Consider the following 17,235-nt stretch of genomic DNA (forward strand, 5'->3'; position numbering starts at 1 on the left):
CTTCACACTGGACTTGCAGTGTGTGCCTCTCCATTCTTCCTCCATACTCGGGGTCCTTCGTTTCCAAATGAGATGCAAAAGTTGCTCTCATCAGAAAAGAGGACCACTGAGCAACAGACCAGGTCTGTTTTTCTTTAGTCCAATAAGACGCTTCTGATGTTGTTTGTTGTTCAGGAGTGGCTTGACAAGAGGAATACGACATTTGAAGCCTATGTCCAGGATCCGTCTGTGTGTGTGGTGGCTCTTGATGCACTGACTCCAGCCTCAGTCCACTCCTTGTGAAAGTCCCCAACACTTTTGAATGGCCTTTTCCTGACAATCCTCTCCAGGCTCCGGTCATCCCTGTTGCTTGTGCACCTTTTTCTTACACACTTTTCCCTTCCACAACTTTCTATTAATGTGCTTTGATACAGCACTTTGGGAACATCCAACTACTTTTGCAATTACCTTTTGAGGCTTTCCCTCCTTATGGAGGGTGTCAATGATGGTTTTCTGCACAACTGTCAGGTCAGCAGCCTTTCCCATGATTGTGATTCCTACTGAACCAGACTGAGAGACCATTTAAAGGCTCAGGAACCCTTTGCAGGTGTTTTGGCTTAATTAGCTGATTAGAGTGGGACACTTTGAGCCGAGAATATTGCACCTTTTCACAATAGTCTCATTTTCTGAGATTGTGGATTTGGGGTTTTCATGAGCTGTAAGCCATAATCATCACAATTATGACAAATCACAGCTTGAACTATCTTGCTTTGCGTGTAATGAGTCTATCTCATATATTAGTTTCACCTTTTAAATTGCATTACTGAAATAAATGAACTTTTGCACGATAGTCTAATTTTTCGAGTTTCACCTGTACATTACAATCAATTCTCTTCATATTTTCAATTCGAGATGACATACTGAACATATCATAATATTATATTTTTATATTATACATAATTTATGTTTTTGCATGGTAAGCAATAATAGTATATCCTGCTTTCATACACAGGAAAATGAAACAGCAGGGATTTATTTGAGATAATTAATATTAATACAAAGGAGAGCCAAGCTAGAGACATTGATGAAATTGTATTAGAACTGGATTTTACTGACAAGATAACGTCACCTGACAATCCAACACTCCGTAATGACGGAAAGGAGATGGTCAACATCAAATGACACAAGACTTTTCCCATCAAAGGTATGATTAATATTTTTTTTTCCTCTCCACTTTTCAAAAATGTATTAATATGAGTAGTTGTGATCATTTTTTCTTGTATTGCTTGAAAAAACACTAATAAAATACACATTTTGCCATAATATCAGTATCTGTGAAATAGGTCAGTACACTTTCTTTTTCCTTACCTATTCATGTCAAAATTCTTCACAATTAAGACACTAGCATTGTGGTAGTAAAACAAATGGTGAAAAGAACCCACGCTTAGGCTTTAACTGTAGTAGCTACCACTATATCTTGATGCAAGATATAAAGAAACCCAAATAAAAAAAGTGCAGCGCTATAACTTCAAAGAAACATTTACAAAAAAATGATTGGATACCAAAAACCTTGACTGTTTGAACACTGAAATTTGATAAAAAAAATAAGTTCTCTTATATATTCATGCATAATACATCATCCATGCACAACAAACTCCACACATTAAATCTTAATGGTAAGTCGATGGTGTCACAAGTTATCCTGCAGTTTCTTTTCAAAAAACAAAGTTTATTGAAAACAAGATACAAATTATCACACAAAAATGTACAGAGGAAATGCACATAGGACAAACAGCAAAACATAAATCATACAAAGGCAAATGAGGTCCAACGCAAGACCAAACAGTATGGATGAACTAGGCCACGACAGGGTTGTGCCTGCAATATTTAGGTATGCTTGTCAAGTGCTAAAAATAAAGAGACGTCTGGCCTTCCACCATAACGTCTAGCGATAAAAATCTGTAGGGGGGAAAAGAGCAGTACGATGCCTATGTGAGAGTCAATACTACAGAATACAATGGTGGAATTGTGCGAATGTAGGAGTAATTGTCGTGGGAACCGCGAACGAATTGCGGGAGGTGATGCTGACCGCATACTCAGTGTGCTATCGGAAAAAGTGTCCAAAACGTGTAAAAGCATATGAAAGAAAAGAAAAGAGAAGGCGAGAGAAGAGAAAAAAAAAAAGGGGGGACAGAAAGAAGAAGAGGGGGAGAGAGAGAAGAAAAAAAAAAAAAAGGGGGGAGGGGGGGGAGGAAGGGAAGCAAGTGGGGAGGGCAAAATAAGAGAAGGGACAACCAACAAAAAGATCTTATCCTCCAGACAAACAGTAGCGGGAGTGGGTGGAACCTAAGCTATCATCGGCGTCAAAGGAAAGCGTGTGTAACACAGGGGGGAGTATGAGGACACCCTCAGGTCAAATACCACTAAATAACACTATCAGGAAGTCCAAATTAGGTTTTAGACAGATTGGTCCATGAGGGATCGATATTCCGGGGTAGTCAGAAAATGGGTCCAGCAGGCCCATACATGAGAGTATTTCGTAGGAGTATCGAGGGCAGTCGCAACCAGTTCTTCCATGTCCGCTGTTTTACCCACTCGAGTGAGCCATTCACGGATAGAGGGAGAGCGTGTGGAGCCCCATAGAACCGGAATACAGAGTCTGGCTGCGTTGATCATGTGCATGGCTAATGATTTAAAATACTGAGCCCTGGGAAGGGAAGAGTGATGGAGGAGGAATTGGGCAGGAGAGAGAGCTAAGGGTAAAGTAGTTATAGACACTACTAACCTATGGACCTCCTGCCAAAATGGTTGAAGAAGCGGGCAAGACCACCAAATGTGAAGAAAGGACCCATCCGGGGTCCCGCATCTCCAGCAGCTGTTGGGGAAGGCGGGGTTAAAATGATGAATTCTTGAGGGAGTTCGGTACCATCTAGAGGCTATTTTGTAGCTGTTTTCTTGTGTCGAGACATTGAGGGAACATTTATGAGAGTATTGGAAAACCAGGTCCCAGTCGGAGTCCGACAACTCAGCATTAAGATCTCTCTTCCAAGCCCGACACGCGGGGAGGGAGTCATAAGACCGGCTCTCCACTAGAAGTGGGTAGATCTCCGAGATCAGATGTTTCCGTGGTTCAGCCTTCGCGCATGCAGATTCAAATGGGGTAAGAGAGCGATGCCAGTTATGAGGGGGTTTATGAGAGAGCAGATAATGTCTGATCTGGAAATATACCCAGAAAGGGAATTCGCGAATACCCAGGCTTTCCTGCAGTTCACTGAGCGTTTTCACCTTGCCTTTGTGGAGAAAATGTTTCACTAAGATCTGTTTGTGCGGCCAGTGTTTCATTAAAAAATCTTTATGCATCCCAGGGGGGAAGTCAGGGTTGAGACGTATAGGGGTCAGGGGGTTGGGTGTGTCAGAAATGGCAGCAGATCTACAAGCCGATCGGAAAATTTTTAACGTAGGTCCCACCAAGGGATGGGTGAGAAGAGCTTGTGGCGTGTGTTTCGGCGAGAGCCAAGGAATCGATGCCAGGGGGAAGGGCGAGCAAGCATTCTCTATAGATATCCAGTCTTTGGATGCAGTATGAACGTGCCAATCAACTATCCGGGAAAGATGACAAGCCCAATAGTAGCGGTAAAGATCAGGAAATCCTATGCCCCCTTTAAGTTTAGAGAGGGTTAATTGGGAGTAGGCCATACGTGGACGTTTGTGGCTCCAAAGGAACAAAGAACACAGTCTTTTGCAAGAAGCAAAGAAAGCAAGAGGTAAGTGAATTGGTAATGTTTGGAAGAGATACAGGAGACGGGGAAGTACATTCATTTTAATGATCGCTGCCCTTCCAAACCACGAGAAACAGGGACGGTGCCATTTATTGAGGTCTTCTTGCATAGAGCGAAGAGCGGTAAGATAGTTTTTCACATAAAGGTCATCAAGGTTACTGGTGAGCTGGATACCGAGATAAGTTAGGGAATCCCTTTCCCAATGAAATGGGAATTGGGCCTCACAAGCAGAGACTAGCTCAGCAGACAAAGTAATGTTAAGGGCGGCAGATTTGGAAAAATTAATTTTAAAATTCGACAAATATCTAAAAAAGGCAAAGTCTTTCAGTAGGTTCGGGAGGGTGATGTGAGGGTCCGCCAGGAACAAGAGAATATCATCCGCATAAGCTGCAAGCTTATATTCCTTGTCTGCCACCGTGATTCCTTTAACATCAGGGTTTAAATGAATTTTCCGCAACAGGGGCTCAAGGGATAGGACAAACAAAAGCGGGGAGAGGGGGCATCCCTGACTTGTACCGTTCCGTAGATGAAAGGAGTTTGACAGATGACCGTTCACCCGGACCCGGGCAGTAGGTGCAGAATAGAGGGCCATAATAAAGTTAAGCATCTTCTCACCCAGACCCAGTGCCACTAAAGATGCGTTCAGGTAATCCCAGGCAATCCTGTCAAAGGCCTTTTCTGCATCCAAGGAGAGGAAAAAACCCGGAGTGTTAGACCTGCGAAGCCAGTGGTGGAGATTAAGGGCCTTGATAGTGTTGTCCCTCGCTTCTCTACCAGGGATAAATCCTACTTGGTCCAAATCGACCATGGAGGGAAGCAAGGGAAGAAGACGATTAGCAAGGATCTTAGCGAATAGTTTGACGTCCACGTTCAGCAAGGAAATGGGTCTATAATTGGAGACCTGGGTGGTGTCCTTCCCGTCTTTGGGGATAACTGTAATGTGAGCCTCCAACAGGTGGTTAGGCGACCCTGAAGGTTGAGCGAGAGTGTTAAAAGCAGCGAGAAATGGAATACCCAGTATATCTAAAAAAGATTTATAATAGGCTGCTGAAAAACCATCAGGGCCCGGGCTCTTCCCCGGTTTCATCTGTTTTACTGCGGATTGCAGTTCAAGGAAGGTGAGATCATTTTCCAAAGCGTGCACCAGATCCTCTGAGAGGGCGGGTGAACCGTAGAGATGGAGAAATTCAGAGATCAAGGCAGTTCTAGATTTGTCCGAATGGATAGGGGGACGTTCCTGAGGGAGGTTGTAGAGAGATTTATAGTAGCGTTCAAAATGGGCGGCAATATCGGGGTTGGATGTAGCCTCAATGCCATCAGAGCCTCTGATTTTATGCACCGTCATACTAGCCCGTTTTTCACGAAGAGCTCTGGCTAGAAATTTCCCGCTCTTGTTTGCGAACTCGTAATACAGCTTATGTGAAAGAATGAATCTTTTTCTAACCACCTTACCCAGTTCCGTGAGAAGCTGCGTGCGTGTACTCGTGAGTTCCAAAAGAGTCGACGCAGCCAGAGTCTGTTTGTGTACTCTTTCCAAAGAGCGGATCCTATCTGAGAGGAGCTTCAGACGCTCCTGTTTGGCTTTCTTACGTCTTGTCGCAATAGCTATGAGGCTGCCCCGAATGACACACTTGTGGGCCTCCCATCGTGTGATGGGTGAGGTGTCTGACGAGCTATTCAAGGAAAAATATTCAACCATACTAGAGCGGAGCTCTTGAACAATAGCGACATCTGCAAGAAGGGAAGCATCCAAACGCCAGTATTTGGAGCGCGGGTGCGAGATGGGGAACCGTAGCGTCATGGAGATGGGATGATGATCGGAAAGGACCATCGGTTCTATGGTAGCAGCATGGAGGAGAGGGAGATCTGGTTGCGACAAAAAAAAATAGTCTATCCTAGAATACTTATTGTGTGGTGGGGAAAAAAAAGTATAATCTTTAACAGTGGGGTAAAGTGTACGCCAGGTGTCATGTAATTGTAGAAGCTGTAAATGTATATGTATTTGCCTGAGGGCCTTGTAGGGTAAAAAAGAACTACCCGAGGAGGAGTCTAGCAGAGGGCTCAAAGGGACATTCAGATCGCCTCCAAGTATCAGTAACCCTTCCTGGAAAGCGGCTAGGTCAGAGACGATTGAGCGCAGGAAGGAGACCTGTTGAACATTGGGGGCATAGACATTGGCGAATGTGATAGATCTGTTAGCGAATACTCCCTTTATAAACAGGTATCTACCTTCAGGGTCCACCATGGAATCCGTTATATGAAACTGGAGGTGTCTGGCGAACAGTATCGCAACCCCCTTAGACTTAGCCAGGGGGTTGGTGGCGTGGAGGACTGTGGGGAAGCAGAAATTGTAAAGCTTTGGAATGGAGTCTTGGCGAAAATGTGTTTCTTGTAAAAAGACCACATCCGCTTTCTGTTTGTGTAAGTAAGAGAGGAGCATGGAGCGCTTTTCGGGTATGTTCAGACCTTTGATATTAAGTGAAAGGAGTTTCAGAGACAATTGTCCCGGTTGTGAGGTGGAAGAAAGCATGACATCCTGCAGTTTCTTGTTTGTGTTCTTACCTCCTTGTTGCAGTGCTGTTCCTGATCCCTCCACATGTGTGTTTGTCTGTGCTCACCTATGGACGCCGTCTGCTGTTCTCTGGGTTTTATTTCCTTCCCTTCCATCACTTCCTGGCCCGCCTCCTTGTTTTCCTGTATAAGACATGCTCAGTCTGGGCCACTTTGCCTGAGCAACTTCCTAGTTGTCAGAGCTCCTGTGTGTTGCTATCTCCTGTATCCTGCATTGACTACTCGTGTACTGACCCCGGCTTCGTTCTCTGACTGTGCTTGTTTTCCACCCATCCTGACCTCGGCTAGTCTATCGGATTTCCATTTGTCTCCTCCCATTGTACTCTGCTTCTGCAAGCGGTCTCCTCATCCTCAGCTGGGCGTACCCAGGGCCGCGACCTGGTCCCAGCTTGCTGCAAGTCCATCCCCACCATCAGGGGCTCTGGTGAAGAAGCAGGCTGGGGCTTAGACTCCGCACCCTGGGGAACCCCAAGTTGACTATCTACAAGGGCTCACTACCACAGGTGTTGACAGTTGGTAAGTTGATGGTAAGTCGATGGTAAGCTGATGGTAAAAACCTATGTGTACTTTCCTGCCAATACTGGTGATCCACATCAAACAAATTTGGTGCTTCACTCCACACAGTGTAAGAAAAAGCTTACTATAGGGAAATGACCGTCTTACACAGACAGGTCAGAAAGAGCTTGATTAAAGCTGCAACCTCCTCCAGGAAAAAAGGCCAACCCAAAATGCCTTGCTCTCCAAATCTTCCCAGGATAGATGGCATGCACATTCAAGACAGCATCCCTTCGGCCATCTCAACCAAGTAACTCATGGTAATATGTAAGAGTTCTAAGCACAAAGGGGCACTTCCCATAGTGGGAAACTATTGTTTTGGATGCATTCATTCATTGAAGAATTTTTTTTTGTCATATTCGTATCTTCAGCATTCATTTTGTATATTCATTGGTTCGGGTGGATTTGAAAAGTTTTGCAGTCTTTCCGGGAAGATAACTTTATATTCAATATATTAGCAAATTGGAGGGATTCAAATTGGAAAGAATCTATATTTTCAGACGCTAGTCCAACCCACCAAGAGAAATGGCATGAGCTGATTGGACAAAATCGATTGGCATCATGTACATCTGAAATAACAAATGGAACAAAATTTGGATTCATTCGTTATCGAAATCCAACTTACCAAACTAATTTGAAAATGGAATTAATTTCCCCATGGGACTGAACTATCACATCATGTGATGATATCCAAATGAAACAAATGAAATGAATGCATTTGTTAATTTCATTATAACTTTTTTCTGATTCATTGACATTTGTTACTATGTCCATTCAGAAATTTGTATACATCTAAATTTCTGAAAATTACATTTGCATCCAAAAGTCGAAACGCACATGTCTAGATACAGCCTAGTTCAGGAAAGTGCTTACATAAGGTAAGGGACCAATTGGATCGTAATATCACTTTCATTTCCTATTTAACATAATTGTAATGTGTTCATTATAGAAAATGAGTTTGATGACATGGCTTTTTACGCTATTGTCTGCATTTTTAGTTAATTTTTTTCCACAGCTCCACTAAGTGACACTAAACAGTTTTGCAACAAACACATTGGTGATGCTGTTATTGAAGTACCTCATTTAACTCAAAATGATGAAAGACCAAATTTCCATCCTGCAAACCAACCAATACTGTCCAGAGTGTAACTTTTTTACATTTGTTCTGCATTGTCTTTTTTTGTACATTTGTTGAGTCTCGCTTTTTTTTAAATTTTACTTGCAAGGAATTTCAAGAACCACCTCTTTAAGAGAACAAAATTTTGTCAAAATTGTACATTTCTCTTCTTTTCTTTTTTGAAAATAGCCAACTTTGGATGTTGTATTATTACAGAGAGAGAAAGAGAAAGAGAGAGTGATTTACTTTTTTTAAATATAATTTGTTATTATTTTTTAACTCAAATAGATGAAAGACCAAATTTCCATCCTGCAAACCTACAAATTCTGTAGAGAATGTAACATTTTTACATTTTTGTACTTTTGTTGAATCTCACTTTTTTTTTAATTTTACTTGCAAGGGGTTTCAAGAACAACCTCTTTAAGAGAACAAAATCTTGTCAAAATTGTACATTTCTCTTCTTTTCTTTTTTGGAAATAGCCAATTTTGGATGTTGTATTATTACTATATTTGAGAGAGAGAGAGAGAGAGAGAGAGAGAGAGAGAGAGTGATTTACTTTTTTTAAATATAATTTGTTATTATTTTTTAACTCAAATAGATGAAAGACCAAATTTCCATCTTGCAAACCTACAAATACTGTCCAGAATGTAACTTTTTTACATTGTTGTACTTTTGTTGAATCTCACTTTTTTTTTTTAATTTTACTTGTAAGGGATTTCAAAATCTTCCATGAAAAACAGCTCCAAAAAAATCAAGGGGAGTAGTTAAATTTGCTGTTTCCACCTGAATTCTGGGTTGGGCAGTGAATGGGGGAAGTACGGGTGCTGCAGAATTTGTGGGCTGCCAATCGGGTTTTACAAGCACATCCGGAAGGATACTATGGGCTCTACCGGTCTGTGTGCGAATTCTTGGTGCTTGCGGGACAATAGTTGTGCTCACCACTGCACCAGCTTGTACTGCACTTATGGGACTTGCCACATCACCAAGTTATACTGCATTGCTGGTATTATTATTATTATACAGGATTTATATAGCGCCAACAGTTTGCTGAGCACTTTACAATATAACGGGAGACAATACAGCAACAATACAGTTCAATACAAGAGGGTTAGGAGGGCCCTGCTCCTTGGAGCTTACAATCTAAGAGATATGTGAAAGACCAGGATGTACTAGGCCACTGGTGCTCGCCAGTTCACTAAAAGGTAGCAGAGCACTAGTACTGGCAGTCTGCTGCATATGAGAGTCATCAAAATTTACCGGCAAGTGCTAACAGAGATCGGGCCTGACTCTGTGAACACTGCCATTTTGTGTGCAATGTATCAAATGACAGTGACCTACTGACACTGCACTTGCTGGGGGAGAGGGGGGGGGTAAGCGTAGGGGCTAAACGCAAGTGCTGGCAGGTGCCAGGGCTGATCCCACTAATGCTGCATTTTTGGGGACACTATACTAATGTGAACGCTGGTATAGTGCTGATCTGATCAAAGATATTGATCTGTTCAGACACTATACTAGCAATGGAGGTTTATTGTGTATGAGCGTGCTCCTGGCAATCAAGGGGTTAAATGTGATGACTGGTGTACTGAAGGGCAATCTGACGCCATCTGGGAGGGGCGTGAAAACCACAGGAACACAAATCACATATATATATATGTGATTTTGCACACCCGTGCCGCCCTGTAGCAGTATTTCTGCTATAGGGCAATCAGGAACCAGTTACATAAGCAGTTTGGGTTACAGTGCTGTGTTATTTTAACTGACAATTGCGCGGTCATGCAATGTTGCACCCAAATTAAATTTACGTTCTTTTTTTCCCCACAAATTGAGATTTCTTTTGGTGGTATTTGATCGCCTGTGTGTTTTTTCATTTTTTGCGCAATAAAAAAAAAGTCTGACAATTTTGAGAAAAAAAACAATATTTTGGACTTTTTGCTATAAAACATGTCCAGTAAAAAAAATTTTAAAATCAAATTTTGTCATACATTTTGGCCAAAATGTATTCTGCAACATGTCTTTGCTAAAAAAAATCCCAATATGTGTATATATATATATAACTGGTTTACATGAAAGTTGTAGCGTTTACAAATGGCGGTATATATACTGGAATTTTTATTTTTTTTATACTAATAATGGCGGTGATCAGCGACTTATGGCAGGACTGTGGCGGACATTCTGACATTGGGGGGAACTGACTTGGGGTCACTGACATCCCCAGTGGCACCAATACAGTGATCAGTGCAAAAAATACCAGTGACACTGTACTAATGGCACTGGGGAGGAAGGTGTTAACATTTTTAGGCAATCAAAGGGTTAACTGTGTGAGGGGAGTGTTTTACTAGTGGGTGGGGTGTGTGTCCTTCACAGGAAAGCTGAACTCTGCTCTCAGGAACAGTGTGCTGGAAACTGACAGGGAGGAGAGCTGCAGTGTAAACACTGCAGATGTCCTCTCTGTCAGTGATTGCTGTAAATGTACTGTGGCTGGTCGGCAACCGATTAATTGTTTTGTTTTTTTCGGGAAGAGTATTCTCCCCTCTGTCTTATATAGTGTGGGATGTATACTGTGCACTGTGAAAGCGCAGTGCATTGTGGGGTGTTTGATGGGCGAACAGTTGGTGGTGCCTTCCCACCATAATGCTTCAGAGTTATTCTTGACGAATGCAGGATTGGTTCCTGCTCTAAAAATTCTAATTATATGCACCTGTCAAACAGGTGCAGAAAAATTGGGCCTTGGGTGTTGGTGGTGCCAAACATGACTCTTCCTGTAACCTCAGCTGTGATTGGCCAAAGCCAGGTGCAATGCTTTGGCCAATCATAATGTGTGCATTGCATTGTGGGGCATGTGGGTGAACTTCCCGCCGAAACGCACTTACTATTTGAGTGTCCAGTGAACACTCGAACAGCCAATGTTCGAGTTGAAGTTACTTTCAACTCAAACACGTTGCCCAGCCAGTAGCCCAGCAAGTGCCAGGACTGTCTCCTAAAGTTGATTCAGCTGTGGGATCGGGGCACCACCAGTGCAGAGCTTTCTCTGGAACGGTAGCAGGCAGGTGTGATGCATCTGCACGCACAATGAAGCAAAGACTTTTGGAGGATGGCCTGGTGTCAAGAAGGGTAGCAAAGAAGCCACTTCTCTCCAAGAAAAACATCAGGGACAGACTGATATTCTGCAAAAGGTACAGGGATTGGACTGCTGAGGACTGGGGTGAAGTCATTTTCCTGATGAATCCCCTTTCTGATTGTTTGGGGCATCCGGAAAAAACCTTGTCCGGAGAAGAAAAGCTGAGCTCTACCATCAGTCCTGTATCATGCCAACAGTAAAGCATCCTGAGACCATTCATGTGTGGGGCTCCTTCTCAGCCAAGGGACTGGGCTCAATCACAATTTTGCCTAAGAACACAGCCATGAATAAAGAATGGTACAAAACATCATCTGAGAGCAACTTCTCCCAACCATCCAAGAACAGTTTGGTGATGAACAATGCCTTTTCCAGCATGATGGAGCGCCTTGCCATGAGGCAAAAGTGATGACTAAGTGGCTTGGGGAACAAAACATCAAACATTTGGGTCCATGGCCAGGAACTTTCTCAGACATTAATCCCTTTCCAAAATCCTCTCCACCCCCCCCCCCCCAACTTCAGCCAAATATCTAGAAGCATTGATATTCTCTCCCCCAAATCACCCAACACAAAACATCACCTCAATTCCTTCACCCAGGGCTCAGTCCACTCCCTCTCCCAAATCTCAACTCCCAGAACAAATGATATTCCTCCCAAATTCCCCCTTTTAGCACATATCTTCCTCCTAAAATTCTCCCTCCAAACATGAATCCTCTTGCCCAACAAAAAATCCTCTCCTCCTCCCCAAATTCCCTCTCCTAGCAAAAATCCTCTCTTCCCCCAACCCCCCCCCCCTCCAGCATTACTCTCTTCCCCCAATCCCCCCAAAATTATGCCTCCCAGTTCAAATCATCTGCCCCGACACAAATCTTTTCTCCTCCCCAAATTCCTCTGCCAGCACTATTTATCCCCCTTCCAAATCCTCCTTCCCAACACACACAAATCTTCTTACCTTCCCCCCACCAAACCCCTTCCCTTAGCATAAATATTTACCATCTCCAATTTCAACATAGTAGCACAAATCCTTCCCCTCCCCAGCACAAATTCTCTCCTCTCCCAAATACTCTCTTCCCCCCCCCCAACTTCACCCAAAATTCCCCAAACAGTAATCTTTCCCCAAATCCTCCCTTCCAACACAAATCATCTTCCTAATCATTGTCCCCAGAAATGATTCCTCTCCCCAAATCTAATTTCCCGGCACAAAAAATATTCCCCCAAAATCCCCTCTTAGTACAAATCTTCCACCCCCAAATTTCTCCTTGAAGCATGAATCCTCTTCCCCAATGCAATTAATCTCCCCCACCCCCAAATACCCCCTACCAGCACTCATTATCCCCCCTCCAAATCTTCTTTCCTAGTAGAAATACTATCTCCCATTAAATTCTCACTCTTAGCACAACTCCACCTCCCACCCCCCATTCAACCTCCTAGCACAAATCCCATCCTTACCTAAGTCCTCATAGCGCTAACTCTATTCCTCCCAAATCTCCCTCCCAGCAAACATTTCCCCCCCAATCCTCCTTCCCAGTACAAATCCTTCCCCCCGTCACAAATTCTCGCCTCTTCTAAATCCTCTTTGCCCCCAACTTCACCCAAAATTCCCCAATGCCAATCCTCTCCCCTCCAAATTCCTTCTCCCAGCACAAATCAATAGCCCCAGCACTTATTCCTCTACTTTGCCCAAATCTCCCTCCCAGCACAAATATGCCTCTCAAATACACCCACGCAGCACATATCTTCCTTTCCCAAGTTTTCCTCCTAGCATGAACCCTCTCCACCTCTCAACCATTCTCCAAATCCCCCCTGCCAGCACTATTTCTCCTTTCTCCAAATCCTACCTCTCAGCACAAGTTCTCGAGCCCCAAATCCCCCCTCTTAGCACTAATTCTCTTCCAACCACCCAGCACAAACCACCCCAACAATCTTCAGCACCATTCTTAGTTGTTATCATCCTCCCCAAGGTCAGTCTGTCCCCAAGTACATTTCCTCCTGTCCTGATAAACTTACAGATCTCAGACGTGGCACAGCATGGGTGATCTCTTTCCTTCCAGACTCCTCCTTGTGTGTCAGTTGACATGACAGAGCAGAGAAGGAACCTAGGAGAAGCTTCCATCTGCTCTGTGACAGACAGCTGTAGCTGGCAGAGAGTGTTGTCAGCAGGAGCAGTGGTGGGAGATCATGGCATTGCGGAACTTGGGGCATGTTCCCTGGGTATCCAGTGCTAGTGAAATGTCTGACAAGAGGACAGGCCATCTTTAAAGTTACAAACTTTAAAGTGTTTAGTATCGGTTCAAAAGGCTGTTGGTTCTTTCCACCATAGCTAAATCCCATTGGTAAATGATATTGTGCTGCAATGGAGTGGCAAGTTCTCTTGCTGTAAGAAATATCTTTATCAGTAGAAACCCTGTCAATTTTTTGTCAAACAAGACTGAAAGTGCTGAATCATGTAACCAAAGGGTACTTAACTTAGATCCTGCTCCACTCCATCATGAAGAAAATCCAAGATAATTGAAATTGAAGGGAGGGAAAGAATGTTCTTTCAATGCCATGAAGGAATTCTGTTCTGAGATGCAGTACTGGTCCCTGCCAAAGAAAGTTAGTCCTGACTGGCACTTGCTATAGAGTCTGGACTTACATAATCTGAAACTCCAAAAACCTTATTCTCTTAGGCCACTATGGAGCTATCAGTATTAGTCTGCATTAGAATTTGTTGGTCACCTGCAAGAATACATCCAGTTTTAATTCCCAGTTGCTGTGGTGAAGGGCTTTGCAACTGAGAAAATCTTCTTCCATGTTTGATAACCATTGGTCATTGCTGACCTCCTTCTGAAAATGCAAGCTACTTGGCTCTCTTTGGTTTCAACACCCTCTGAGTCGCTGATCCAAAACATGCCTAAAGTCGGAGCAATAGAAACTCCTGATATTCAAATTTCTTCCAGGTCAGTGCCTCAGAAAGTATTTAAAGAAAACTGGCTTAGCCACCAGGCAACTAACACCTCCAGCCATGCTAGTCTCCAACCATGAATACCAAACATATTAAAAAGATATATAATTTTATTTCATATTTTTAAAACAAAGAAAGAAATACAGAAACATAAAAACAATTTCAGTACTAAGTGTGGAACCAAAATTTGAACTTGATTATATAATTGTAGTTACTCCCTACATGTTTCTCCCTCACGGGCTTCTTCAGGGGAAATATTTGAAAAGATTTCAACCGCCGAGGCAGTCTAAAAGTATATTAAAAAAATTATACAATTACCAAACAAGTTTAATGTATCCAATACAAACAGTGTATCAAATATATATATACAGTGGGGATCGAAAGTTTGGGCACCGCAGCTAAAAATTTGTATTAATGTGCATAAAGAAGCCAAGGAAAGATGGAAAAATCTCCAAAAGGCATCAAATTACAGATTAGACATTCTTATAATATGTCAACAAAAGTTAGATTTTATTTCCATCATTTACACTTTCAAAATAACAGAAAACAAAAAAAATGGCGTCTGCAAAAGTTTGGGCACCCTGCAGAATTTATAGCATGCACTGCCCCCTTTGCAAAGCTGAGACCTGCCAGTGTCATGGATTGTTCTCAATCATCGTCTGGGCAGACCAGGTGATGTCAATCTCAAAGGTTTTAAATGCCCAGACTCATCTGACCTTGCCCCAACAATCAGCACCATGGGTTCTTCTAAGCAGTTGTCTAGAAAACTGAAATTGAAAATAGCTGACGCTCACAAAGCTGGAGAAGGCTATAAGAAGATAGCAAAGCGTTTTCAGATGTCAATATCCTTTGTTCAGAATGTAATTAAGAAATGGCAGTCATCAGGAACAGTGGAAGTTAAAGCAAGATCTGGAAGACCAAGAAAAATATCAGACAGAACAGCTTTCAGGATTGTGAGAAAAACAATTCAAAACCCACGTTTGACTGCACGATCCCTCCAGAAAGATCTGGCAGACACTGGAGTTGTGGTACACTATTCCACTATAAAGAGATACTTGTACAATTGAAAACGATCTTAGTGGCATTAGATTGAGTCAGATGATATGGGTCCCACCACAGTTCAGGGGAACCAAAGAAAGCACAAGTATTTACACTTTAAATGTTTTTAGGGTATGGGACAATTTACATAAAGATATGAAATGGGAATTTAATTCAATATTAATGCCTCTTACGAATTCTGAGTACTTTCCTCCGGGAAAGAACAAGATATCGGGGAGATGGTTTAGAAAGGAGGATACCCAACTGAGAGATGTATTGGTGGAGGGGGAATTGAGATCACTTAAAGAGTTAATAGAGAAGAAGGGAGACATCTTTATTAGAATGGATGAGTGGAAATACCATCAATTGAAAAGTTTTATTGGAAAACTACCGAAACCTTTGAGAATAAAACAGGAGTGGAATATGTTTGAAAGGTTGTTGGAGACACGAAGGGATGGGAAGCACGGTATTTCAAAAGTGTATAGAATACTCACAGAATTAGACACAAATACAAAGTTAAACTTTATGACAAAATGGGAAAGAGATATGGGAGTTGGGTTTGATGAAGATAGACAGAGAAAGATGTTTAGATTGATACACGATAATGTTAGTACGAGAGAGGTGGAGGTTAATTATAAGTGTGTGACACGATGGCACATCACACCGAGTGTAGAACACAAGATGAATGGGGAAAGTTCAAATATGTGTTGGAGAGGATGTGGAGATATAGGCACGGTGTTTCACATATGGTGGGAATGTCCAAAAATCCAGGCTTTTTGGAAGACAATAGTCAAGTTGATTAAAGAAATAACGGAAATTGACATAGGATTAGACCCAACGACGTGTCTCCTACACAATGTGGAGACCTCTGTAAATAAATATAAAGATTCAGGTATTTGGTACTTCTTGAATGCGGCGAAAGGATTGATACCCAAGTTTTGGCGAAAAGTCGAGGTACCGAAGGAGGTGGACTGGATTAACAGAGTAAACCAGATAGGTAGAATGGAAAGATCATATCATATGCAGGAAGATAGAATGAGAGTCTATCTCAGGAGATGGGAAAAGTGGGAAAGAGCAGGAATGAAAGAGAAATATAGGAAAACATGAACTAGGATGTTAACAAAAAACTAAAAAGCCTCAAGAGATTAGAATGGGTTCTGCAGAGGGGGAGGAGGGGTGGGAAGGAGGGGTAGTGGGATGGGAAAGAAAAGAGTTTTTAATAAGGGATAGGCAGAAATGTTATAAATGTCTATCTGTATGAGAATTACTTCCCTTTTTGAGTTTTTGTATTAACATGAAAAATTTAATAAATATTTAAATTAAAAAAAAAAAAAGAGATACTTGTACAAATATGGTCTTCATGGTTTGGGGTTGTGTTGCAGCCAGTGACACAGGGAACATCTCACGAGTAGAAGGAAAAATGGATTCAATAAAATTTCAGCAAATTTTGGATGGTAACTTGATGCCATCTATGAAAAAGCTGAAGTTAAAGAGAGGATGGCTTCTACAAATGGATAATGATCCTAAACACACCTCGAAATCCACGGGGGATTACATCAAGAGGCGTAAACTGAAGGTTTTGCCATGGCCTTCACAATCTCCTGACCTCAACATAATTGATAATCTATGGATAGACTTTAAAAGAGCAGTGCGTGACAGACAGCCCAGAAATCTCAAAGAACTGGAAGACTTTTGTAAGGAAGAATGGGCAAAGATACCTCAAACAAGAATTGAAAGACTTTTGCCTGGCTACAAAAAGTGTTTACAAGCTGTGATACTTGCCAAAGGGGGCAGTACAAGATATTAACTCTGCAGGGTGCCCAAACTTTTGCAGACGCCATTTTTTGTTTTTGGTTATTTTGAAAGTGTAAATGATGGAAATAAAATCTAACTTTTTTTGACATATTATAAGAATGTTTAATCTGTAATTTGATGCCTTTTTGGAGATTTTTCCATCTTTCCTTGGCTTCTTTATGCACATTAATACAAATTTTTAGCTGGGGTGCCCAAACTTTCGATCCCCACTGTGTGTGTATATATATATATATATATATATATATATATATATATATATATATATATATATATGGGACTCACTGGCTCGCCCTGGATGTGAAGGCTCGCAGAGCTAAAAGG

The 17,235-nt window shown here is 42.2% G+C and overlaps 1 protein-coding gene across 1 annotated transcript in view; it reads right to left on the reverse strand.

Annotated features, from left to right (window-relative positions):
* Positions 1-17,235, reverse strand: part of LOC149454734 (papilin-like) — a 140,278-nt gene that overhangs the window by 38,897 nt on the left and 84,146 nt on the right. Inside the window, exons 13-14 of the mRNA XM_089687123.1 lie at positions 5,908-6,089; positions 4,855-5,172 (exon numbers count right to left, since the gene is read on the reverse strand). Coding sequence (XP_089543249.1) covers positions 4,855-5,172; positions 5,908-6,089 — 500 coding nt within the window. The remainder of the gene's footprint in view (positions 1-4,854; positions 5,173-5,907; positions 6,090-17,235) is intronic.

The sequence above is a fragment of the Staurois parvus genome, unplaced genomic scaffold (genome assembly GCF_062004578.1).
Source record: "Staurois parvus isolate SC_StPar_1 unplaced genomic scaffold, SC_StPar_1.0 ptg000418l, whole genome shotgun sequence".
Taxonomy (NCBI): domain Eukaryota; kingdom Metazoa; phylum Chordata; class Amphibia; order Anura; family Ranidae; genus Staurois; species Staurois parvus.